The sequence below is a fragment of the Podarcis tiliguerta genome (genome assembly GCF_965153285.1).
Source record: "Podarcis tiliguerta genome assembly, chromosome: 2".
NCBI lineage: Eukaryota > Metazoa > Chordata > Lepidosauria > Squamata > Lacertidae > Podarcis > Podarcis tiliguerta.
The window spans coordinates 48,357,191-48,381,938 of record NC_139535.1 but is presented as its reverse complement, the minus strand read 5'-3'; the positions used below and the strand labels follow the sequence as shown (position 1 = coordinate 48,381,938).

The 24,748-nt window shown below is 37.8% G+C and overlaps 2 protein-coding genes across 8 annotated transcripts in view; one reads left to right on the top strand and one right to left on the bottom strand.

Moving 5' to 3' along the window:
* CENPP (centromere protein P) overlaps positions 1-24,748 on the bottom strand; it is a 148,659-nt gene that overhangs the window by 34,502 nt on the left and 89,409 nt on the right. The gene's annotated exons all lie outside the window — the stretch shown is intronic.
* On the top strand, positions 1,339-23,755 carry ECM2 (extracellular matrix protein 2). Of its 5 annotated transcripts, XM_083429121.1 has the most exons (11): positions 1,339-1,568; positions 3,362-3,398; positions 4,191-4,507; positions 9,597-9,785; positions 10,903-11,475; positions 11,831-11,946; positions 12,344-12,479; positions 14,798-14,955; positions 15,702-15,841; positions 18,466-18,792; positions 20,224-23,755. In XM_083429121.1, the coding sequence occupies exons 3-11, from the start codon at positions 4,213-4,215 to the stop codon at positions 20,447-20,449; spliced, it is 2,160 nt and encodes a 719-aa protein (XP_083285247.1). In that variant the 5' UTR covers positions 1,339-1,568; positions 3,362-3,398; positions 4,191-4,212; the 3' UTR covers positions 20,450-23,755. The 5 variants fall into 5 exon arrangements, with proteins under 5 accessions (XP_083285247.1, XP_083285250.1, XP_083285249.1 ...); XM_083429124.1 differs by lacking the exon at positions 3,362-3,398 and having other exon boundaries at positions 1,339-1,567; positions 10,957-11,475; XM_083429123.1 differs by lacking the exon at positions 3,362-3,398 and having other exon boundaries at positions 1,339-1,567; positions 10,924-11,475.

The window sequence follows — 24,748 nt, the reverse complement described above, 5'->3', positions numbered from 1 at the left end:
GGAGAGACGCGTGGCTGGGGCACACTGCAGGCCCTGCAGTTAGTGCCGGCTCCTGCATGGTGGCACCCAGTGACAGCCACGCTTCATTATGTTTGTTGATTGAACTAAAAAGGTTTGTGGGCCCAATTTTTTAAAAATTGTTTTTTAGAACTCATGTTTTTGTCATTTTGTCACCCCACCTCAGTGATCACACCCGGGGTGGCCTGCACCCCCCACACCATCTTTCTCTGCCACTGGCACGCTGGCATCTTCATTAAACAGCTTTTGGCAAATGTGGAAGGCATATTTTTTTACTCTGGCTTCTGCCACCTAGATGTATATTTTTAGGACCCAGCTTATTTCTGGGATTGCAAAGTTTTAAACTGTTTTAACATTGAGATTTAATTGTTGTCACCCACCGTGGGACCTTTGGGTAAAGGGTGTGTAATTAATAATATTGATGATGATGATAACAACAACAATAATAACAATGCCTGAAGACCGAAATGTCCCCTCTGACATAATACGAGTTTGCTACATATCATTGAGTTTAGGATTGCTCATTAAGGATAAATGATCACATAAAACAGACCTAAAGTGAAGCACACCTCAACCTTCACAAAATGATAAAATGATACTTTTTTTCCTAATGTGACACTGACTTTCAAGTTCTAAGCATCTATTATGACAAATTAAATGATGTGACTTCAAACAAAGGATTGTTCAAAGGTTTTGTTCTGTTAGATGTTTTTAGCATTTTTGAAACTGTGATACACTAAGAAACATATGCCAAACAATGGGAGACTTCACCCCTTTGGCACAAAGAGAACTTGTGAGTAATGTATACTTTCCTTTTTTGGTTAAAAATCCACTGTAGTTTCTACAGAGCTATGTGCAAGTGTCATATTTCAGGACCTAGTTACTCTTTAATGGCAAGGCAAGAAGAAATGCTTCAGTTACTCAGTTTTCAAAGTGCAAAGATTTCTGTTGTGACTAAATCTATTACTTCAAACAAAGCAGAATTTGTATTCTAAATAAAGCCTGCAGCACAGAGGGGAAAATGAGATACAGTGTTAGCAGAGAAACTTGGTCATTACATAAGGAAATAATGAGTTCTTGGGGTGCTTCTACTTAAAATTTATGATATGTATGTAACCTGTAAAATTTATAAACCTACAATGAACTAATACTAAAATGTTTATAAATCAGGATTAAAATACCTGCAAATGATTATCAAGTTTGAAAATAGTCCTGTTTTCTTTTCCTTATGTAAGCATATTGTTAAAGGAAAGTTTCCAGCTGTGCCTTGTCAGCCTAAGGACCTAAAGTATTGTGCTGCTTTTCATTTTCTCTAAGTGAAGTTTGCACAATTCTCAATAGCTGTATTAGCAGAATCTTTGCACACAGGGCAGAGCAGTGCCTTGTCCCCAGGGAAAGGAACTATTTCAGCCCCTAAGGAGTCATCTTACATGTTTCAACATAATTCTACTGTTGCTTTCTTTATTTTAAAGGCAGCCGAAGTTTCTTTCTTTTGCAGCTGGAGATTAAATAACAGCAAGCAGAATCTACTGTTAGATTAGATTACCAGGTAATATATTGCATTTACATTTTAAATTATTGCTTAAAGATTGGTAGATTCATGTGAAATATATGTAAAACTTTGCTTAACAATTTGAGGTTTAAAGTATGATGTACTTGCATATGATAGAACAAATGTCAAATATATTTGCAGAAAGTACTATGTATTTAGTATCATTAATTTTAATAAGCATGAATGCCACCAATAACAGAGTTATATAGCAAAAGAAAATGCAATGTGGAGTACTGTTTATCCATTTTTATGAATAATAGTAGTGTGTTGGCAAAGTTTTAATTGCTATGTAGCTAAATTCACAGCTGTGAAAATATGACTTGATAATTAATAATGGTGTTGTATAACTATCAACTCCTTGTTCCTAGATATATTGCGTAAGTCCTACTTTTACTGTTTCAACAGTAGTTCATTGGAATATCAAATGTAATGTTTATGCAATTTAGCTTAGAGTCTAAGTACCTTTAATGAAGATCAGTTGAAGAAATTAACCATTTCCTCTGCCTTGCTGACAGAAATGTACTAACTATAAAGAATGACCAGCATTCATAATGCAATATTACGGTACCTGGGAAAGTATATTTTTCTAAGCATTCAGTGACATTGTGGAGGATGCATTTGTGCAATGCTGGCCAAATCAGAAGTTACTTCTTGAATGTGGTATGAGAGGGAACAAATAATAGAATCATAGAATTGTAGAGTTGGAAGGAATCTCCAGAGTCATTTAGTCCAACCCCCTGCAATGCAGGAACTTCAAAAAAATCCTGTGCGTAACATGCTCCCAGTCACTGTTGCACACTCCATTCACTACTGCTAGGCAGGAAGCAAAGTCTGATTCAGCTGATCACATGTTCATTCCCATAAAACACACACCAGCACAATGAAGAATTGCTATTGCCTTCTTATAGATTTTATGTAAGGATAGTTGGCATGTTATCAAATCTGCTCGTGACTATATGCACATATATGTGAATACATGTTCACAGAGGTATCAATTTGGGGATCTTTACAGCAGTCAGTTGCTGAACCCAGGAGTTACTCAATAGAAACAGTTACATTAGAAATGCCCAAACTACCTTCCATGCCCATGGGAATTAGCAAGAACCAACCAATCTCAATACAAATGAATATACAATATTTATTTCAAAAATGCCTTTGTGGATTGAAGAACAAGCACAGAGATATAAAAAAGCAAGATAGATAGTTGCTACACATTACACAAACTACCTGAGTCCATATTGCTAGGCCTGTAAGCATAAAGATTCCTACTACACAGACAGTCACTACATTATATGATGTGAAGATGGATGAATTATAGAATTGTAGAGTTGGGAGGGCTCCCAAGAGTCATCTAGTGCAACCCCCTGCAATGCAGGAATCACAGCTAAAGGAAGCTGGTAAAATGTGGGTTTAATGAGGTAACTGATAGGTGGATTTAAAGCTGGTTGACTGACCGAACCCAAAGAGTACTCATTAATGGTTCCTTGTCATCATGGACAAATCCTATATTTGTGCATCTGATTATTTCTGCCTTAAGTGTACAACTTTACATTTGTCCCTATTTAAATTCATTTTATAAGTTGTGGCTTAGTTTTCCAGTCTGTTAAGGTCATCTTGAATCCTGATTATATTTTCTGAGGTATGTATTAGCTACCCTTCCCAGTCTGGTGACATCTGCAAATTTGATAAGCATCCCCTCAATTTCTTCATCAAAGTCATTTATAAAGGTGTCGAACAACATCAAGTCCAGGACAGAATCTTGAGGCTCACCACTTGTCACTTTTTTCCATGATGACGAGGAACCATTGGTGAACACTCTTTGGGTTCAGTGAGTAAACCAGCTACAAATTCCCCCTTGTCTAGCGCCTTGTCAAATTTTACCAGTTTCTCTGCAAGAATATCATAGGGGACTTTGTCAAAAGCCTTACTGAAATCAAGATATATTACAGACACAGCATTTCCCTGATCCACCAAGCTTGTAACTCTATCAAAAAAGGAAAAAAGGAACAAAAGATTAGTCTGGCATGATTTGTTTTTGAGAAACCCATGCTTGCTTTTAGCAAATACAGTAGCCTTTTCCAGCTCCTCACAGACTGACTGACTATCTGTTCTAAGACCTTTCCTGGTATGAACAAGGTCCCAGGCAAAATTGTAGTGGAGGAATCACCACTACCAATTTCAGTGAGTCTGCTGTGAGTATGAATAACATTGGATATAACCTACAGATTTTAACAAATCTACCCTGAGTGTGCTTTAGTTGGATACATCCCATATAGTATGACCTACACTGACAAGCAACAAAAAAGCCCATTGAGAATCTTGGCAATAGAGAACCATGAAAATAATGTATCAATGCTCCATCCCACATCTTCAGATATTTTAGGCTAGAACAAATCCTTGGCACTTGGTCACACACCTCACTGCCCAATTTAAACTATAGAAAGCTGGCCAAAAAATAGTGGGCATTAATAATCACTGCAACAGCTGGGTACAAACATAATCCACTTCAGAGAATTTTCTACAGTACTATATCCTAAGGTAAAGGTAAAGGTACCCCTGCCCGGTACTATATCCTACAGTTCCATTAATCTCGAAAACTCCTTTTTTGTGTTTTCTGTAGGATACAACACTAGAAGGAGAAAATGCAAAAAGCAGCACTATTCTGTTACATTCTGCTTGTTTCTCTGTGCATTGCTGTTGTTCAGAATGAACGCAATGTAATGCGTAGGAGGGCAAGGAGGAGAATGCGCTATAGAGGGTTAAGAAAGAGCTCCTCAGGAAATCATAGACTAAACAAGAAACAAGAAATCAAATCCCCAGTCTTTATTACTCCAGTACCAAGCATTCCGCTTATTAATATTGATGGTGATATCACTGAAGTATTTGACTCTCTGATTGGTCAGGGTGGACAAGAATCCAGTTACAATATTTTACCAGGTAAGCAGAGAATATTTACTTTATTATTATGCTAACTAAAATGCCAAGCCTATACTCGCTCACTTATATACTGAACTCACTTATATATCTGAACTAAAAAGGACTTATTTCTGAGTAGAAATGCAAAGAGTTGTACTATCCACATATTTACTAAACATATCAATTGCTTCCCAGAATTCTGCAAACCATGTATGTACTTTGCCTGCTGTAGAGAAGTTACAGAAGCTGAGCACCCTGTGCAATGAACTAAGCAATAGGGACATGAGTAGCGCTGTGGTCTAAACCACTAGGCCTCTTGGGCTTGCCAATTGGAAGGTTGGCAGTTTGAATCCGTGCAATGGGGTGAGCTCCCATTGCTCTGTCCCAGTTTCTGCCAACCTAGCAGTTCAAAAGCATAACAGTGCAAGTAGATAAATAGTTACCACTATGGCGGGAAGCTAAATGACATTTCCGTGCGATCTGTCACTCATCACGGTCCTCCATGTGCCAGTAGCAGTTTAGTCATGCTGGCCACATGACCCAGAATGCTGCTTGTGGACAAATGATGACTCCCTCGGCCTGAAGCGAGATGAGCACTGCACCCCATAGTTGCCTTTGACTGGACTTAACTGTCCAGGGGTCCTTTACCTTTTTACCTTTTACAAATAAGCACACTAATTTCTCAAGACTTTTATACCACTGTTCATACAAACATATTTCAAGGCAGCTCAAAATTGGAAACAATAAACTAATACAAAAACACAATTCAAACAAAAGATTTATATGTTGACTAAGCTTTTGTTATTACAACACCAATGCCAAAGAACAAGATATGCTTTCAAAATACTCCTTTTCTCAATAGATAGTAAATAAAAATCAGTTCCAAATTATTCATTTTTTTCTTTTTGTCCTTTACTCCTTCTTTAAAACAATAATCCAAGAAACAGGCAAAGTATTCTCCTTCATATTCTCATAACCTTGCTAGCAAAACACATGGAATTGAGTGAACTATTCACTAAGTAAGCTTCAGCACATAATTTCAACTCTTCATTGTTGAAGTATTGAATCTGATCCAGCAATTGGACAGTTCTCCAGTTAACATTTTCACTACCAATAAATGGGCAAACTGTGCATGATCCAAAACCCATCTGTGACTCATAAACAATGACAAGAAACCAACCTCTTAAATATGTATGCATTATACAGCAGAAATAAATATGAAGCAATGGTCCAAAAAGGGGGAGGGGGGAGTTTGATCATTTCTCACAGTCTCAGCAGGTATGAATCAAGGCCCAGCAATGAACTGCTGAAGAAATGCATTCCACATGTTCTATCATCCAGAATGCTCTTGCCCCCCTACTGCAATTCAATCATAAACTCCCAGAGTATCCTTCAGAATGCAGTGATGCTTTTCTCAGTTAAAGTGCCTCCTATATACTGAAAGGTATAATTTCTCACAAAGAAACAATGTGAAGAATAACACACTTTGCATGGCAACGTATTAAATAACATTTTTCAAAACTGAAATGTTTGTGGTAGAAACAAACTATCCTACCAATCTATATGGGAAAGGGTGGGTAAAAATATAAAATAAATATGTGTTTCACCAATAATAACAGAATCCACAGATGGGGAGTTTAAATTGGAAACTTGAATATAAAAGTGAAAACAGAAACATACATATGCTCTGAACTCCTCCTATTAGTAACCCCATACCCTGCTTTATAATGCAACTAGTTTATATAACACTAGTTGATAGAAATTGCACATGAAAATGTTCAGAATGACATATATGCATTGGATTTATCAAGAAGTTACTGCAAACTTAGCAGTATATGACAGTGTGAATACATCTACTACATTGCGGTCACTAAGGTGCCAGCTTGGCTGAAAATTGACCATGTTACAGAATTCTAGCCATGCAACTGGTTGAGAAAACTCCTCTTGCCCCAAACGGCATTTGGCTACTTTAGAGAATTGTATTACTGTTGCATATGAAACTGGATCATCTTCAAACATATATTCACCCTTCCTTCTAAGGCATGATAAACATTGTGTTGGACAAATAATGTCAACTTTAAAAGAAATGGCTATGATAAAAAAGAATCTGATCAGAAATGATAGAGAACTATCATGTCCCATTTATAATATACATTGTTGATTGAAAACTGTTCATTTTGAGGCATTTTTTAAACATTAAATACAACTGGCAATACATGTACCAAGCATTTCATTAACTATTTCAAATCTTGCTGTCAGAAATCATCAGCTGAAGTAATATGTGGTTTCCTCCTTTCCCCATTGATTCTTGTCTTTTTAAAACTGGAATTTTACCCAAAAGCTGAGCTAAACCACTAGACATTTTAGTTGAAATATTGGATCTGTACCATATTTCCAAAGGTTGAAGGCATTGAGATATCTGCCAATGATTTAAACCACAAGGTATTTTTCTAGTCTAGTATTTAGAATACAAGTTAAGGTCAGATTTGGAAAGAAGCCTATTTAACAACAGATCCTATAATCAATCTTATGTCCATATTTTTTTTTTTTTAAGGAAGATCATAAGCATCTCTGGCTTTAGCAGAACTCCACATCTTTCTTTCTTCAAATCTCCTTTTGTGTTTTCTTTTCATGATTCACATTTTAATAATATATATGTAGTGTGTAGACTGCAAGCAAGCTTTTTCAATTGAACTAGCGATACTCTCTGTTCCATTACCCCTCTTCCTAGCCTAGTCCTACAATCAGAATTCTTTGATGGTGGCTTAGAGATTAGCAAGCCTTAACATTGCACTCTGAAAACCATCAGTGACCCCTGCAAGTAGCTTTCCTACTTCTGTCTGATGGTGATAAGGAGATCTTGCATGTGAGGCTGGTACCTGATCCGTAACTATAATTAAGGCATGGTGGCTAACCTTTGGTCTTTCATATGTTGCTAGACTATGAATCTCCTGATTGTTGGCATCCGCCTGTCTCAAGAGACAATGGAGCGTGCCTCTGGGGGTGAAGTCAAACTGCTGGAGAATCACAGTGCTTGCTGTGGCTGCAGAGGCCGGAAACACTCCAAATCCCTAGCACGTGCTAGGCCGTGCTAGGGAATTGGAGACCCACAACAGCTGGATAACAACTGATTAACAACTCCAGCTCTATACTGGACAAAGTAGGTGTACCGAAAGGTAGCAAGTAACTTCTGAGACACATGTCTGATATATGAAAACAACCAAGCAAGCTTTGTTAGGGTTGTCAGCTATTATCATATGAAATTAAGTCCTAATCTTGTATTTCTCAACTGTTGGATGAGGATTAACATCAGGTGCTTGGAAAGTATTGCATTTCCTTTTAGAGTTTTAGGAATGACCACTACCCACCCTGTTTTGAATGGCAAAACTAATTATGCTCCTGTAAAATGCTTTCAACTGTAGTACCTGAAACCCAAGATACCAGGATTGCAAACTATACCAAATAAACAGGAAAAAAACACAGTAACATCAGTAAAAACAATCTAAACACTAGACATATTAAAGAAGCAGAAAAAGCAGAACCATGAAATTCTGCAAAAGCTTGCTGAAATAAAACTTTTCATTTACTATTTGGTGGGTGGAGTTGCTAATTTCCGTTGGCATATTGTGGACCTCTCTTGAGTTTAGCTAGCTTTTTTAGACTAAGGACTTGGATTTTAAGGATTTTAAGATTTTAAGATTTAAGGTGCTGCTTTTGACCTTTAAAGCCCTTCACGGCCTAGGACCCTCGTACCTACGGGACCGCCTCTCCTGGTATGCCCCACGGAGAGCCTCAAGGTCCATAAATAACAACACCCTAGTGGTCCCAGGCCCTAAGGAAGTTAGATTGGCTTCAACCAGAGCCAGGGCCTTTTCAGCTCTGGCTCCGGCCTGGTGGAACGCTCTGCCTCATGAGACCAGGGCCCTGCAGGATCTGATTTCTTTCCGCAGGGCCTGTAAGACAGAGTTGTTCCGTCTGGCCTTTGGCTTGGAGCCAATTTGATTCCCTCCCTCCCTCTCTCTCTCTCTCTCTTTTTTTTTTCTTTTCCTTCTCCTCCTGCGATGAGGCTACATTTTAATATTTTAATGTTACATTATTTTCATGTTGTATTTTACTTTTGTTTTTAAGTTGTAATCATCTATCTTGTTTTATTATTGCTTGTAAGCCGCTCTGAGCCCGGCCTTGGCTGGGGAGGGCGGGGTATAAATAAAAAATTATTATTATTATTATTATTATTGTTGATCAACAGAGGTTAACAGGCAGTGTAGAAGGCCAAGTAAGTTTATTTCTGTAGCAGAGTAAAATCTTACAAACATTTACACTAATTTAAAATTTAGGTGATCAAAAACTAAGCCTACATGTAAATCTCAATAATGTAATATGACTAATTAACTGTAGAGGGTAGGGTTATAGATTTAGAGATACTATCTATGTGATAACAAACCTCCTTACAATGTTAAATAAAACTTATTTTGATATAAAATAATGCAATTCATGTTTGGTAATCAAACCACCAGGATAGACAGGTGGCTACAATGACACAATCTTTTTGTCAACGATATCTAAATTAAAAATATTTCTATATTAAAGATATTAACAAAAAAAGTATAATTTACATGGCTCTCCCAAGACAGAACATGATCCCTCAATTGCATCACCCAGTTCTTTATTATTTCGTTCTTTAATTTATAATAGTCCTTCTTCTAAGAGCTGGATGCAGTTTACATGGTACTTTACACATAAACATTTACTCTTGTAAAAACCCTATGTTGTGTGCTAGGGTGAGAAATAGTGGTTAGCTTGAGGTTATCCAGTGAGCTTCATGGCTAAGTGGGGATTTGATCATGGGTCTCCCCGAGACCTAGTCTGACATTACGCTGTATCTCCCATGTTGGATACATACCAAGGATGGTGTGTAGCATCCTTCTTGTCCATGCACAGTTGTTTTCAACATTGATTTGGCTGGGGAGTCTTTGCTCATGCATACACTAGAGCCCCCACAGAGATTTGTATGAAGTTGGGTATCTGGAAAACCAACCCACCAAATGTTTTAATTTACCAATACATTTTATACCAATTTTAAAACTTGCTTTTGTTTTCCATTTATCAGGAAAAGAAAATAAATGTTTTGCAAATGGGATGATTATGTATGATAAGTCTGTGTGGTCTCCTAAACCCTGTGTTACGTGCCTCTGCTCAAAAGGAAAGGTGTTGTGTGATGAAACCTTGTGCCATCCTCTGACGTGTCACAATACCAAGATACCTGAAGGAGAGTGTTGCCCAGTGTGTATGGATATTGGTACAGTATATTGATTTTTTTTTGCATACTTCAGACACACAGTATATATACAGGATACAATTTAGTGTAAGTAATGTAATCCTTTGAATATGTGCAACTGTTAAAAGGCAATGAAATTAGGAATTATTCTTTGACCTTTTATTATTTGCATAGATTATGGTAGGATGTATATGTACACAGGCATTTCCACTGGGGATATCTATTGCTGTCCTGATTGTCCATGATGATGGTGGCATCTTTTTTTGCCCCTGTCAGCGCAACAACTAGGCCAACACGGACACTCTTACCCATATGGAAATGTCAGCAGACGTGAACAGCATATCTGCACAAACTTAACTGAGCCACAAGCCCATGAACAGATCTGCCTGCTTTCCTCCTCCCTCCCTCCAGTGAGGAAACAAACCACAAAGCAGCTGACTTAACGTTATATCTGAATCAGGATTTGTGGTTTGTTTCTCCCAAGCAAACATTGATCAAGATGCCTAGAATAAACCTTGGTTTGGTTTATCTTGGTTTGCTTAGAGGGAAATAAACCATGGACACTGGTTCTGATGTAATGCTACATCACCCACTGTGCTTGCGTTTTCCTACTGGAGGAAGAGAGAAGCAAAGCAGGAAAGCTCAAGCTGCATGTAGGAGCACATAGCTCATGCATAAACTAATTTCCTAATAGTTTATGGTTTAGTGATGTGTCCAAACATTGCCAATGTGTAAGCACATGCTGCCATTAAATCAAAGGTGGGAAACAAAGCAGGATAATATACATTTTGCATTTGAATTTTTCCTTCATAATTTTGAGTTAATAACTGAAAAATTATATACGGTAGCTATTGGCACTACCGTTGAAAAGGGCAAAATTACCAGACACCTTAACTCAGTCTGTATATATGTATGTGCGTAAACATACAAAAAACGCACCAGCAAAACCACTGTAATTTTCTTATCTTAGGGATTTTATGCACAATACTGTATTTTATTAAAATTCTTCACTATAATAGAATAATTATTCTCTTCAAGCACATATATATTAATGCCTGCTACTAAAAACTGTGTTATCATTTTTCTTTATATTGATATCGACTGTCCACTTTCAACACCATGACCTCCTTGCTTTCAGAGCTAAGTACTATTTCACTAGGTGACACATCTGAATTTTCTGGTGATAATCTAGAGCCCAATGACCATACTGATCCAGTCTTGTACAACCGACAAACACAAGATCAAAATGCTGAAAAGAAGGGGAAACGGCTTGAAAAGAAAGAAATTACTATAAAAAATAAAGAGAAAGAGAACCAGCAAAGAAGAAAAAGCCATGAACAGAAGGAGAAACATGTACACACAAAGGATCAAAGGGAAGATGAGAAGATGAGAGCAGCAGAAGAAAGGAGAAGAGCATATGAAGAAGAAGAGTTGAGAATAGAAAAAGGACTCAAGAAAGAGGAAGAAGAAAATGAAGAAGAAAGTGAACAACCTGAAGGAAGTGAGGAAGAAGAAAAAGAGGAGGAAGATGTTTTGCGTGGTGATGTATTCAGAATGCCGCCTCGTTTCCCAATTCCTGAGCCTTCTACTGAAGTGCCTACTTTGCCAACCGGATGCTCCATCCTGGACAACACAATCAGCTGTGTTAATGCCAAACTCAAACAAATACCACCAATCATGGATGCAGAGCTTACAAGCATAGAGCTTGTAGGTAAGGACAAAACTGACCAGTTTATTATAATAATTTTCAAATGCATCCCACATTAATGTTAGCTCTACTATTTCTATTTGCACCGGACAACTAATGTCCAATGTTCTCATTGTAAAAAATGGAGGAGGGAAGGGACAATGTGATGTAAGTTTTGATATTCATTGCCTGGCTATATCAAAATCCTTGCTTTGTTGGTTTATGAAGAAGCAATATGGAGACATCGTAATGTTTACTTGACACTAAATATGGTACTAAGCATCTGTGTGATAAAACCATAAGGGACATGGAAAATGATTAAGAAATGGAAGTGAGTCTTAAAATTCCTATTGCTATTACACACCTTTCCTTTTCCTAGGTAATACTATAACTTCCATCCCAGATGAAGCTTTTAATGGGATTCCCAATTTGGAAAGGATTGATCTTCGTAGAAATAATATCACATCATCTGGCATAGGTCCACGGGCATTTAAAGTAAGAAAATCTAGGATTTTTTTAATTCTGTGTGTGTGTCAATGTATAGCAATGGCTGTTTTGCTGAAATTGTTTGTCAAAGAATCCATGAGAGTACATTAATGAATACTCTGTAACTCTTCACAATTGCAATCAATAATGAAATCATTGACAGAACAAAGTGAGATCTGGGGATATTTTGTGAGAATTACTACTTTTACAGGTTAGGGAGGTGAAAATTAGTGGCTTCAATTTAATTTTAAATTCCCCATGTGCTAGTGTAAGACAACGCAAGGCACATACAGTAATATTCATAAAGCACACGTGAACCTAAAGCAAACAGTGCTAGAAAAAAATATTTTAAAACTTAAAAATCAAAGTTAATTGGATTTCTCAATTTGTATCTTCCCCAACACAGATATTGAAGAATTTGCAACGTTTATATTTGGATGGAAATGCACTAGTACATATTCCGACTGGTTTGCCATCAACTTTAGAAGAACTTAAAATAAACGAAAACCAACTACATGCAATTGATGAATACAGCTTTGAAGGTATATTGTAACTATGAATGCAGATGACTAAGGTAATAAAAGCTTACAAATTCATGACAAGAAAAAAAGTAGGTAGAACAAAAGTAGGTGGAACAATAACTTCCATATTATTTAAAAATGCATCCTACAATTTTTTCGTTTAGTAACTATGAATAAGAATACCGGAAGAGGCTGCATGGGGCTAAAGAATCCATAGCCCCGTGCAGCCTCTCCTTGCCGGAGGGGTTGCGCGCAGCTATGGAGCAAGCCAAGACAGGGGGCGGGATGGATCCTGCTCACTGTTTTGCTTCCCCTTTAGCCCCGTGCAGCCTCTCCTTGCCGGGAGACGCTGCACAGGGCTTTCCTGGCTTTACTGGGAGGTGGGGGGATTCCCTCACCTCTCCCAAAAGCCCGCAGAAGCCGCACAACCCCCTTAAAGAGATCGCGGCTTCTCCTGGCTTTTCTGGGAAGTGGGGGAATTCCCCCACCTCCCGCATAACCGGCAGAAGCCGCACGCACTTTAAAAGGGCTGCACGGCTTCTTCTGGCTTTCCTGGGAGGTGGGGGGATTCGCTCACCTCTCGCAAAAGCCCACAGAAGCCGCGCAACCCCTTTAAAGAGATCGCGGCTTCTCCTGGCTTTTCTGGTAGGTGGGAGAAGGGACTGATGCGGCCAGTCAGTCCCTTCTCCCTCCTGTGGAAAAGCCCGCAAGAGCGCACGGAGCTTGTGTGCAGCTCTTGGGGGCTTTTCCCGCCTGCCTGCCCCCTGCATTCGCTCCATAGGACGCACACACCTTTTCCCTTGCTTTTTAGGAGAGAAAAAGTGCGTCCTATGGTGCGAAAAATACGGTAGCTACACGCTTTACAAGAGGGACAACCGCCCTCTACTCAGATGCATAAGAATGTAGCTGTAGCCTTGATTTTTACCCAGTAATCTGCCTAGAGGAGATATACTAGGTAACATACTCTTTTTAATTCCACCTACTCTATAGAACGCAGGTGGCGCTGCGGTCTAAACCACAGAGCCTATTGCTTGCCGATCAGGAAGGTCAGCGGTTCGAATCCCCACGACAGGGTGAGCTCCCATTGCTTGGTCCCTGCTGCTGCCAACCTAGCAGTTTGAAAGCACGCCAAAGTGCAAGTTGATAAATAGGTACCGCTCTGACGAGAAGGTAAATGGCGTTTCCGTGTGCTGCTCTGGTTTGCCAGAAGTGGCTTAGTCATGCTGACCACATGACCTGGAAGCTGTTCGCTGGCTCCAGTCGTTCACGACTGGACCTAACAGTCAGTGGTCCCTTTACCTTTACCTTTACAGAAATGTATGTAAGCTGCCTTAGGATTGCTTTTCCTGAAAGTCAGTCTAAAAATACTGGAAGTCAATAGATTATTTATTTATTTCATAAAATATATACTGCTGATTATAAGAAAAACCTCAAAACAAAGTTTACAAAAAGAAACTGTGTACTGGTGTGGCTAAAACATGTAAATTACCCGGTTCAGAATGTGAATTGATCTAGCTCTTAATGCTGAAAAGCAGTATGAACAGAACATTATTTCACTCAAAATTTGTTTATAGCTTGGGATGCAAAATAATACACAGTATGTTCATTTTGCTACTTAAAAATTGTTCAAAATACATATCTTCTTTTTAAGACCAAATATCTTCGAAGGCATTAGTTGCTGATAACAGAGAATCTGGTTAGTTTTAAAAGTCTGTTGCCAGTGACTCATTTGCAGTATCTAGATGCCACCTTTGTGAAATTAAGTACCTTCTTGGGGGCACCCTAAAGTGAACCTCTCCTGGCCCAAGAAGCACTGCAGAAGATCCGGGAAGACCTGAGGCTCCCCTGTTTCTCACAACAGGAGATAGAAATGGGAGAAGGGGATGAGAGATCCTTCTTATGAAGGACAGGAACTTTTATTTGAATCATAGCACAAAGGTTAAAAAATAAGTTTGCTTATCAGACTCAGAACAAGGCACAGTTATATTTTCAATGCATGTGGTTTCTACTTGAAAACTAGAATAAAAAAATTAGTGTATTCCATAATTCTTGTGTATTATATTTATTCCTAATTTATTTAATTTACTATAATCATAGTTGTGTCTTAGTGAACCAATAACAAACAAGTGTGGAGAATTATAAATTGTATTCAAATAAACATGAAGTTCTCCTGCTATTATTAAATAACATTAGGATTAAAATTTCTCTCTGATATTCTGGAGGCATAGGTCAATGAGAAGAGAAATTGGTTAGAATATTGGTTAGAATATTAAATACCAATATTCAGATCTTACCGGATGAGCACAAACATTTCACCATGTTTGCTTTATTTTCTAAAGGTTTAGAAAAGTTGGTGACACTGGAATTAGAAGGCAATAAACTCAATGAAGCTAATGTTAGTCCATTAGCCTTTCAACCTTTGAAGAGCCTGTCTTATTTGCGCCTTGGACGGAATAAATTTAGGACCATTCCGCAGCGCCTTCCCAATTCTATTGAGGTAAGTTTTTTTAAAAATAAAAAAGATGATCTGTTTCCTTTTCCATAATAGTCAGGGCTCCTCTAGGTGACCTATCCTGATTTGCTTGCACAAGGCTTACTGTAGAGGTTAGGTTTAGCATTCTTTCTGATTTGTTTGTGAGGCAGGTATATGACAATCAATATTCATCCTGATATGCTTGTGGGGCATTAATATGTTGTCCTGCTAATCACTTGTTTGTTCCATACTTTTAAATGCATTTTCCATCACTTTCCTAATAGCAAAACCTCATTTTTAAAAAGTGAATTTGTTGCACCAGAGCAACAGAGAACTTTAAATTTCGTGGCATGTGCAAGAATCTCATATCCCACATCCCCCCATGGCACAAAATACTGTGAGATTGGAGACAACCTTAAGCTTTGATCCTGGGCATGCTTATTCATTAGTAATTGCCAATAATTTCAAAAGCATTGAGTCAGGATTGAAGTCTAAGGGCAGGTTTAGGGACATGGGGAAAATAGATGCAATACTCAATCACACAACCCGTGCAACATATGAAGGGGGAACTTGGGCTTCTCCCCCTTTCATTTGGAAGTAATGCCTCTGAACTAACTTTGTCTGGAAATAAGGAACAACTTTGTTGCCACTTTTGGAAAATAAGTAAAGCAGCTTTACGCCACATATTCTACATTTTAAAATAACCACTTTAATGTATTATACAATACACTTTTCACATATTTCTTTCTTTTACCGTGCATTCTAAATAGGAATTATATCTCGATAATAACCAAATTGAAGAAATTACAGAAGTTTGCTTTAATCATACCAGAAATATAAACACAATTGTTCTGAGGCACAACAAATTAGAAGAAAGCAGAATAGCTCCTTTGGCATGGATCAATCATGAGTAAGTGTAAACTTTGTGTTATTTTCCAATCACAACATTTAATTAATTAAAGTATAGAATAAAGAAGTTGTACTACATAGAAGATGGAGGTTCCACAAATGTTTTTCTTGGCATATTAACCAACTATTTGCTGGTATACAAAGAGAACTTGGGAGAGAAGAGTGTGGTCTTCTTACCGTGCTTCCTTTTGGAGAAGGCAGAGCAGTGAGAGATACACATGCTGCTTCTGCTTCCTGTAGAAAGCTCAGGGCAATTTGAAACTAACTCCAATGTCCCACTCCCAGTCTACTAGCACAGTACGGGGTACTAGGGTATTTTTCATCACTTTGCACAGAGCTTTGTAGGAAGATGGCTTCAGTGAAAATACATTTCTCAATTACTTGATGTGATGTGGGATATAAGTAACTTCACAAACGACTCTTTCTAACATGATGGAAGGACTTTGTGTATTTCCTTCTAAACATCCAAAATGAGAGAAAATCCTTTCTCCTGTCCCAGTGAGTCTTCTGTGCATGCCAATGGATTTGGGGGCTGTGCTGGCTCTTGCTTGATTTTGCACAGAATTTCTGGAGAACAGAACAAGTCCCTTACACTGTTCTATCTTCAGGACAATTTTATTTCCAGACCCTTTCTCTCCAGATTGCTCTACTCTTAGTGAACTACTGAGGAGTGGAGAGGGCCAACAATGATCATGATAGCAACACGGCAAATGAATTTGTAGACCTCTGACCCAGAAAACTGTCACCTTAAAAAAATATCAAACTATTTCATACTCCCCAGGCGAGCTTATTTTTGGATTTTGACAACATATACCACGCAGGTGTCTAGTTTACTTAAAGCAAAATTATAAACACCGGAAGCATCTTCCTCTGAAGAAAGGAACTCTTGTGTTTTTTTATTCTTGGTGTTAATGAGATAGTTATTCACTGTAAGCAGGTTACATTCTACCAATCTATCTCAGTAGATAGTAGAATCCCGATGTCTGGAGGAAAATGTCCAATTAAAGGATGTGGCTATTAAGTAAACATTATGCTAATGTGTTACCTTTTAAAATATAAAAATAAGGAACTATGGGTACAGTTAAGATGGGCAGGAAGAGAGCATACATGTAGCATTTATTTATTAATTAATAAATAAATAAATAAGCGACCTCGGTCCAGTATACCTGAAGGAGTGTCTCCACACCCATCGTTCTGCCTGGACACTGAGGTCCTGTGCTGAGGGCCTTCTGGCGGTTCCCTTGCTGCGAGAAGCCAAATTACTGGGGACCAGACAGAGGGCCTTCTTGGTAGCGGCACCCACCCTGTGGAACGCCCTCCTACCAGATGTCAAAGAGAAAAACAACTACCAGACTTTTGAAAGACATCTGAAGGGCAGCCCTGTTTAGGGAAGCTTTCAAAGTTTAATAGACTATTGTATTTTAATATTTTGTTGGAAGCCGCCCAGAGTGGCTGGAGAAACCCAGCCAGATGGGCAGGGTATAAATAAATTATTATTATTATTATTATTATTATTATTATTATTATTATTATTACTACTACTACTACTACTACTACTACTACTTTTTACTGCTTTTTGTGCAAAAATGCCTCTGATCATATACAACATAGATTCATACAATCCAATAATAAAACTACTGACCAATTAAAACATTTCAATCCAAAGTACACAAACCAGGACTCTGGATGGAGATAGATAATGCTATCATCCTGGCAATAATATATATTGTTTCTTCCTTCAAAGGGAAATGCATTTGAACACTTGAGATTTCTGATGTGTCAAGTATTACAAATTGTATTTAAAAAAACTTGACTAATGAGATAACTGAGAGTGGGGAGAGTGGTTTTAACTCCAAAAGAGTACTTGAGCACAGATGTCCTGAACTAATGGAAGAGAGGAAAATTAAATAGAAGGTTTGGCCTATGAATGTGACTATAGTTATTATTCTTTTTCTTATACAGACTTGAGCAATCTGTCAGATCCTGGACAGTGACAGTTATGTAAACATGTTTGGACAATAGCTATGGGAAAAGAGTAGGTGGTAGGGAAAAAGTTCTCTTTAGTGTGAATTTGTTTTGGAGAGCTGAGATATGCCCTTTGACTTTTTACAGTCCTGCCCTTTTATTAATTAGTGCAGAGTAGAATGTACTGCAGGCTGAAAACTACCAGTTGCTATGACAAAGAACAGCTGCTCTCAGGCAACCCAAATAATTCACCATTTCTCCTTATAGCCTGCTAACTCTTTATGGCTAGAAAGCAGGATGGCAGCCCATCCCTGCATTGTACATGTAAAAATGCCCATGGATGGTTAGGAAGATAGAAAGAAGTACTGCCAGTGTGGTGTAAGTGGTTAAAGCAGCCTTTCTTAACCTTGGGTCCCTAGATGTGGTTAGACGACAACTCCAAGCATCCCTGACCACTTGTCCTGCAAACTAGAAATGACGGGAGTTGGAGTTTTAGAGCCGAACAACATATGGTACAAATATTGCCCAAATGGTTTCCAGAAAAATAGATAAGACTGTACGCTTCCAATCTTCCTGAACTCTTAAAATGCATGTTATGTATGAAGACAAAATTATTTACTTTATGCTCTTACTTTTTAATATCTTTTCACTTTATTTTAGGAACCTGGAATCTATCGATCTTTCTTACAATAATATATATCATGTTCCCTCCTATCTGCCAAAGTCATTGGTGCACCTTGTGCTTATAGGCAACCAAATTGACAGAATCCCAGGATTTGTGTTTGGACACATGAGGCCAGGGCTGGAATATCTGTACCTTTCATTTAACAAACTTGATGATGAGGGAATTGATCCTGTGTCATTCTATGGGGCATATCACTCTCTAAGAGAAGTCTTCTTAGATCACAACCAACTGAAGTCTGTACCACTTGGAATTGCAGAAATGAGATCCTTAAATTTTCTGAGGCTCAACAATAACAAAATAAGGTAAATAAATAAATACACATCTTAATTGTAAATACAATAATGTTATACTGGCTTTCTATTATAAATGTTCAAACACAGCAAATCATGGTTTATGGAATTCTTGCTTACTTCTTTAACTGAATCTTTGAGGCCACTAGTGCAAGACATTGTTGATTCAATAGGTCATACTGATCCCAATAATTGGGATGCCATATTTTAGGTGGTCCTGTTTCACTTCCAGACCAATGGTCCCTCAAACTCTGAAGCCCCCTACTAGATGACTTTGTGGAAGACTGATTTTATGAACCTCAATTAACCCCGATGGCAAGACTGGATATCCACATTCAGATGCAGCATAGCTCTGAATTGCAGATGCTGGGGGGAAAGCCATGAGGAGGGATGTTGCCTTCCTACTCTGTTTACCCTGGATGGGCACTGAGGGAAACAAATGCTGAACTAAATGGGCCTTTGATCAAATATGGCAAGGCTCTTCTTTTGTTCTAACTAGTTATTGTTGAGCAGTAGTCATCTGAAAATTCCACAGTGAAGTGTAAATAAGCATACCGCATTCTTCAGACCAAACTTCCCTTAACAATCCAAGGATGGTGCCTGACATGCACTTAGGACATTTAAAATTATAGTGGTTGAACATCAGACTACAGCAGAAAGAAAATAGTATGCTCCCACTAAGTCTTTTTTCATTTTCTTTTCTATATGAAGATGGCAAACAGCAGTAGGAAATGCTCAGATACATTCTTCACAAAGCCCACAATATAGAAGATCATTGAATAAATAACTGCATATATTAGATTTATATCACCTTATTTCCAAACAGGAAATTAGATTTATATCACCTTATTTCCAAACAGGTTTACATGGCCTGAGCATGTAAAAGCAACATGATATGAGGATAGCAGCATTCCCATTCATCAGCAATATTTGGTATCGAGAAAGTAAGAGGCTGTCTAACCCTCAAAAGCAGGATAGGAAGTACGTGGTACTGTCATGAATAAAAATAGTGTCTAAATTTTAGGCCAGTATTAAGAAATAACAAATGTGAAGGTTGACCAAATTTTCTAAATGAGTGAACCAAATTTCCTGTTCTGAGGATTTTCTGCAATGCTGCATAGGTTTCTAAATGTGACTAGACATCAAAACATGTGTACACAAACAGAAAACACACGTGTATGTTATAGAGGTACATACTGTGTTGATGTTTTTAGTAGTGTGTGCTATGTGTGCAAATGAGAAAATGCTTGATAGTGGCTTATAATATGCCTAACCAGAATATATGGGGACCCATAAAATGAAAAATTCTGGATACAGCTCTGTGTTTTTTCCACACATTTTACAATAGTTTCCATCTTGAAAATGAGCTGCAAAGAAAAAGGAAATTTGCTAGCAAAATGTAATAGTTAATCTCCTTTAACTATTTCATATATGGTTTTACAGAACAGTCCCTACTGAGCGCATCTGTAGGAGTAGGTCGGATAATGAAGAGGAAGAGGAGGAGGAGGAAGATGATGACAGTGAAGAGAATCATGATTATGAAGATTCACAATTAGAACACCTTCATCTTGAATATAATTACATCAATACAAGGGAACTTTCACCATATGCTTTTTCATGTGTCAGATCATATTCTAGTGTGATTCTGAAACCTCAGAAGAGCAAATAAAAGAACTGTTTTTGCATGTAAATACTATAATTAGAATATTTGTTCTCCACAAGCAAGAAAACCAAAGCACAAATTATGAAAGGTGCCTCAGCACTATTACTTAACAGAATTATTTATTATTAATGAAGGCTAAGGTATAATTGTAGGAATATCTCCAGGAAGCTGTTCGTGTACATGCCTAGAAATATACTTGCAGCCTATTTTTCACTTCTAGTAAGATAAATATTGCATACCAACGTGATAAGTGAGTACAAGAAAGATTCTTGAACTTCATTGACCTTCTGATTTTCCTCAAAAAATTGACTTGATAAATATTTTCAATGCAATGAATTATAACCCTACAGAGAGGGGAGGGCTGTGTGTGTGTGTGTTTGGAATTGCATTTCAAATTAAGAAAATACTGTAAAATGCACATATAAATCAAGACAGTACCAAATGTAGAACATTTGGGGCCTCTTCATACATGGCATTAATGCTAACCTGTGCTGTAGGTTGCTCATGGGAACTGCAGTTTAAAAAAACAAACAATGTAATACAAATCAATACATCACACAACATTATTTGAGTAACACATCTCACTAAGCCTCGTTACTGAAAAGCTCAAGGAGCAAGGAAGTCTTGGTGGGAGTAGTTGCAAGCATAGTCTGACTATTCCTTTAAGGAGTGAAGGAGGCATGAACCAGAGCTGGGAGAGGGGCTGTGCCTGAGAACGTAGTAATAGTCTACTATAATACCACAATAAGGGAGAACTTCTGCTTTGCAGATGCAGAAGGTCCCAGTTTCAATCACTGGCATCTTTTGGTAGAGCTGGACATGTCCCATGTCTGAAGAGCTGCTGCTAGTCCATGTAGACAGTACTGAGTTACATGGACTTATTCAGCACAAGGCAGCTTCCTCTGTTCTAGGAGAATATGTGATGGCATTTAGTTCATGCAAAAATAATACCTGCTTGAAAACAGGCACATGTTCCAAAGCAGAAGTACACTAAGTTCCAAATAAGCTCCAAAGCAGGGAAAGCAGTGGCTCCATAATATACAAGCATTGAAAATCTGTAGCAAAGGAATGGCACAGTCTGCGCTAGTTCCTCTTGAGACTAGATTGCTTGGGAGCAGGATAAAAATAGTTTCAAAATAATAGGCAGAGTTGCCTCTATCACAGTTGCTTACCATTCACACTTCTCATAGTACAACTGTCATCTATTACCTCCACTTGCAGACAATGTAGATTACGCTCAGAGCAAACTTAGAAACCGTACAACACTTTGCAGATTTAAAATGGTATCAAATACCATGAGGAAATGGCATGTTGCTTATGGATAGGATCTTAAAAAGGACAGAATTGACAAGTGACTCTAGCTTATGAACATATGGATCTGCCTTATACTGCGCTGTGTAGCCTAGTGTTGCTTGTTTAGACTAGCAAAGGCTCTCCAACCTGAGATACTTTTAACTGAAGATGGCATATGCTAAGCTACACCTCTGAGCTACACCCTCTTCACTGTTTGATGCATCCTGACCATTATGTGGTGTGATAAAGAAGCAGAGGATAGAGAAGCTTTCTTCATATAGATGTGTGCTATTTGAGGCATAATCAAAAGCTATGCAACTTGCATTTATCATCAAAGGTCAATGCAAGCTGACGTCTTTGTCATCCACTAATGATATGCAGTTTTTGCTTGCATCATTAGCAAATTAAAAGGCAAAATTCCCCACAGAAAGTAATTCCATGCTAGTTCACATCGCAGTATTAAAGCTTTCATGGAACTGTGAACACTAACAAATATTTCAAAGAAATAGAACAAGTACTACAAAAAAAAAACAAAACATTTTGACTGCACTCATAGTTGCCTGAGGCAATCCAAAGTATGTTCAATGAAAACAAGATAAATTGGAAAATCCACCTCCTAACAAATCTGTGTTAATTGAGGTGGTGACAAGAATGAATTACATGCCTGAGATGTAGCGGCTGGATGGCTTTCCCCAATAATTCACATTCCAGATAAAAACTTGAAACCATGGAAAGCAGACATAGGATGATACAGTTGTTCCACTGTAAACATTCTTAGTTCCAGCTGCGGAAGCCGCTGCTGAAATCATCATGTGTACATGTTCTAAAAAGATTTTGACAGACAACAGCTTTTTCTAAATTTGGAGGCTTCTTCCACAATCATGAACTGAATGGCTGTTGTCCCTGAAAAGAAGAGGTGACTCTAGAGTCTGGTCACAAAATGTATATCATGCCAGTATCCCTTTGTTTCAATAACATGCTCTCACTATTCAAAGAGCCACTAAGAACTGAGGGAAATTAAAACAAGGTGTAGGAGCAGGAACTCTGATTTTACACTACCCCCTGCCAGCTAGCATTTTGCATTACCTGCTTGCTCCATTATGCAACATGGATACTTTGCCAGACTTCATGACACATGATATTTTACTACAAAATACACTAGCAAAACACACCAGTCCAAAAGTAAGCTAATGGTCAGGAACCCAGGAATCTGACAATGTGATAAGTAAATGGTGGGAAATAAAATGTTTTGTATACTTGCTTAAGATACAATAAGATTTGTGACCTTTTCTCTCTCTTATTTGTGCCTTTAAGCATCTTTGTGGTCAAAAATATGACTCAATATCTGCTAATATGTAATCCTCTTGAGAAATATTTTTTACCCCTAATCTGAATTATTAGATCACAACTGTGGCTCTCCAGTTGTTGCTAGACTGCAACTCCCATCATTCCTGACCATTCGCCATGCTAGTTGGGGCTGATGGGAGTTCAACAAAATTTGGAAAACAACAGGCTCCTCACCCCAGATCTAAAGTAAAAGGAAAGGTGCCTTGGTAAGTGATATATTTTTGGTCTTTTTGTAATTCTTATAACGTTTTCAAGTTATTCTATCAAGGTTTTATTACATGTTCTCTTACATGTTATGCACTTTTACAGTATGGTATAAGATTGCTCAAATATTACATATAACATATGTGTTTTCCAGGAAACATACATGGAGTGGGTAGCATATTCATGGGCCAATAACATGCATAATACATGTGCTTGCAATTATGTGCATATATATATGCAAACAGACACACACATATATACACAGATGTATCTTTGGTAAGATAAATAACATAAAAAATCTAATCAAATGATAACGTATATTTTTAGCTTTGAAAGTACTATTGTTTGATAGCCATTTTCATGCTATATAAGGAATATTAGTAATTATAACTGTCTTCAATACTATAATAATTATAGTATTAGTAATTATAACTGTTTTCAATACTATAATAAAGTATTTTCAAAATACATATTGTCTTCATATTGGTTAGTACAATTACTTGAGCACTGTACAGTACTAATAGCAGCTGGATAATGGGAAGATTTGGAACCACAGCCTAGCTGGAGTAACTTGAATAACTGGGATGAATGGGGACTAAAAGGGAACTGGTGATGAGGGTTACTAGAGTGTATAATGCTAAAATCTAGAGTACTGAGGGAAAGTTAGGGTATTAGTAATGATTGGAGATATTTGCAACCAGATTACGGGACTGGAAAAGGAATTTGGCAGCATGGAAATGTAATAGAACAAATCAATTATCGGGAAGACGTCAACTGCACGTCTTTTACAGATATTGTCTTTTCAACATAAGCAAACAGAACACTCCATTCTGATGAAAGTATAAGCTCAGAAAAAAATTCCATGGTCTCCTTTGTAATTCTTCCATCATTTCTATTTACCTTACCATTTGCCAGACATTTCTCTCATATTTGGTGAACTGTATTGGTATGGTATTATATGGATTGGCTATTGCAGTGGTAGCCAAAGTGGTGCCGTCAGATGTTCCCAGATTTAAACTCTCCTCATCCCTACTGGCCATGCTGGTGGAGGGTAATAGGAACTGTAGTCCAACAACATATAGAGGGGATGAGGTTGGCTACCCCGAGCTACTATGTCTCATGAAACTATGTAAATATCATTGTACAACATTCCAGTGCTGGGTACAGTAGACAGTAATGGAAAATAAAGCCTGTTCTTTCTGGAACAGAGGTTGTTTAAAAAAGTGAAGGATGTATGATCTCAGTGTTTATTCCTTCAAATCCCATGTCAAATTCCCCAAGACAGTTACCAGTAAGTGGCTTGTGATTAATACAGCAGTCATTCTTAGCAATTTTTATTTTGTAACTTGAAAAAAATACTGAAATTATATGACAGGTTAGGAGACCTTTATTTTCAATATTACTGGTTTTGCTTCACTCACCTTTACATGATCTATAATACTATAGTCTTTCTGTCCCAGT